Source organism: Austrofundulus limnaeus, unplaced genomic scaffold, assembly GCF_001266775.1.
Source record: "Austrofundulus limnaeus strain Quisiro unplaced genomic scaffold, Austrofundulus_limnaeus-1.0 Scaffold417, whole genome shotgun sequence".
NCBI classification, from domain to species: domain Eukaryota; kingdom Metazoa; phylum Chordata; class Actinopteri; order Cyprinodontiformes; family Rivulidae; genus Austrofundulus; species Austrofundulus limnaeus.
The window spans coordinates 110,004-112,436 of record NW_013952819.1 but is presented as its reverse complement, the minus strand read 5'-3'; the positions used below and the strand labels follow the sequence as shown (position 1 = coordinate 112,436).

The window sequence follows — 2,433 nt, the reverse complement described above, 5'->3', positions numbered from 1 at the left end:
GAACGGTTCTTGCATGAGGCCCTTTGTTAGCAGCTTTATCCAGTTAGAAACCAGCTGAAACACTCATTCATATCCAAGTTTCTACCAACAAGCTGCTGATTTGAGGCAAAGTTAAARTACACCACCTGGCCAAAAGAAGTCGCCACYTRGATTTAACTAARCAAATAGCCTACTATTGGATAATTACTGCACGGGTGATTATCTTTCAGCTGGCAACAAGTTGTTTAACTCCAGCTGGTGCAATGAGTTGCTTCTCATTTCTTGTTGAAAGACACATCCTGTGGTCGTGGAAATGTCAGTCTGTTTGAGAAGGGTCACATCATTGGCATCAAGCAAAACATCTAAGGAGATTGCAGAAACTACTAAAATTGGGTTGAGAACTGTCGAACACATWATTAAAAACTGGAAGGATGGTGAGGACCCATCATAACACTACCACCACCATGCTTGACASTTGGTCCAGTGTACTCACATTGACTCCTCTAAACATGCTTCCTGTCATTGTGGTCAAATAACTTAATTGTTGTCTCATCTGACCACAATTTTTATTTTTCTGGTTTTTCTTTTAAAGTTTTTTCTTTAAAATCACTAAAGTCTAACAGAATRCTCAACTTAAGACTACAATATTTTATTAAGTATTCTTCGTGAGACTTGTTGGTCCCATAGAACAGCTCAGTCATGCAACATGAAGATATGCAGACAGCCGTCAGGATAAATCATTCTRYATTTGTGTGTTTGTGTGTGTTTTATTCCATCCCAAACACCAGTTACTTCGGGGTTCTGCGTCCCTCATCTTCCTTACCTCAGTGGAGCAGGGTGCAGACGGACTACAGAGCTGTGGACTCAGAGGACAGGCAGCAAATTATGGATGATTCAGATCAGGAGGAGTCAGAACCAGGTAAAAACAGACTGCAGCGACATGAAAGGAAATAATTTTTTTGTTGATTCCTCATAGTAGCTGCTCCTTAGGCTTTGCTCTCTGAATCTCTAACCCATATTTGATAGAATTTCATAAGCTAAAYATATTTAAATGCTTCATTACTAAGATCTTAAGTCTTAACTAGTTAGCTCTACATGTGACAGCTTTCTATAATTTAAACACAACTTATAATTTGTGACACCAAGGAAAATATGTAGCCTAATTAAAATGACAGTCGTGGGAAGAGTTACCATTACAAMTGGTGATTCATTTTCTGTAAAAGGCTACATGTTGACTATTATTAATATTTTTGTTCTGTAATTTCCAACAGGTCAGGGTTGTTTCTGGCGCACCTCACAAAAACCTAACGATCAGTTCAGACAGAGGTGGCAGGTCTTTTCTCTGACGCCCGTTTGGTGACATTGGATTAAAAAAATTTATCTCAAGGCCACGAGCTAATATCTCCATGMGATAAATAACGTGTAGCCATGAGCTGATAATGCGTGACCACAAGATAATCCTTGTAGTCATTTCCATCCAGAGACTGATGATTGTTAACGTGGACCAGTTTGAGTTAACTTTGTTTTATTTTAAAATAGGAATTTATGACATACTTTTATTTATTTATTTATTTATTTATTTATTTATTTATTTATTTATTTATTTATTTATTTCAATGATAACCCCTTGAGATGTACCTTCTCATTTTCAAAAGGGTCCTTACAAAACATAAATGTAATAATAATACAAATCATAATTATAGGTTGATCAAAGTATAATACTAGTAATTCAAACACAGAAAGGCCCACACCATGCTCAAGCACACTCACCCACATACACAACCATGTGTACTCAATGCTTCTGTCTTGTACATGAGGCATGAAGTCATTCTTAGTCATTTGTATTCATATGTTGCAGCTATAAAACACAGTTGACCCCTGACTGGAGGTTTATTTGTCCAAATGGCTTTATTTTCTTTTCTTTTTTCAAATCTGTTTCTTGACCTACAATTAAAGCATTCATTGTCATCTTGTAAATACTATGAAAGATGAACTGTTTACATTAAACATACTCTAAAAATAAATAAATATAAAAAAAATAATAATGTGTGGGGTACCTTTGCACAGCTAAACACAAAAACAACATTTATAAATGAACTGCTCCAACAATGTCTATATCTCTCACTAAGAGACACAGCTGCTCAAAATTATTATATCTTGTGGCCAAGAGGTAGTAATGCATGGATCTAATTATTGTCATTACAGTACAGAATGTACAGCGGGTAAAATAAGTATTGAACACGTCAACATTTTTCTCAGTAAATATATTACTAGAGGTGCTAATGACATGAAATGTTCACCAGATGTCGGTAACAACCCAAGTGATCCATACATACAAAGAAATCAAACCATAAATGTCCAGAAATGAAGTTACCAGCTGAACTCTCTCAGTAATTAGAAAGCAAGCCTGCCCCTTGTCAGTGCAGATTAATGTCAGCTGGTTAAGTCCCAAAT

General features: G+C 36.0%; 1 protein-coding gene across 2 annotated transcripts in view; it reads left to right on the top strand.

Annotated features, from left to right (window-relative positions):
- cln3 (CLN3 lysosomal/endosomal transmembrane protein, battenin) overlaps positions 1–2,433 on the top strand; it is a 26,592-nt gene that overhangs the window by 11,234 nt on the left and 12,925 nt on the right. For both annotated transcript variants that reach the window (XM_014024298.1, XM_014024297.1), the window contains exon 9: positions 768–898. In XM_014024298.1, coding sequence (XP_013879752.1) covers positions 768–898 — 131 coding nt within the window. The remainder of the gene's footprint in view (positions 1–767; positions 899–2,433) is intronic.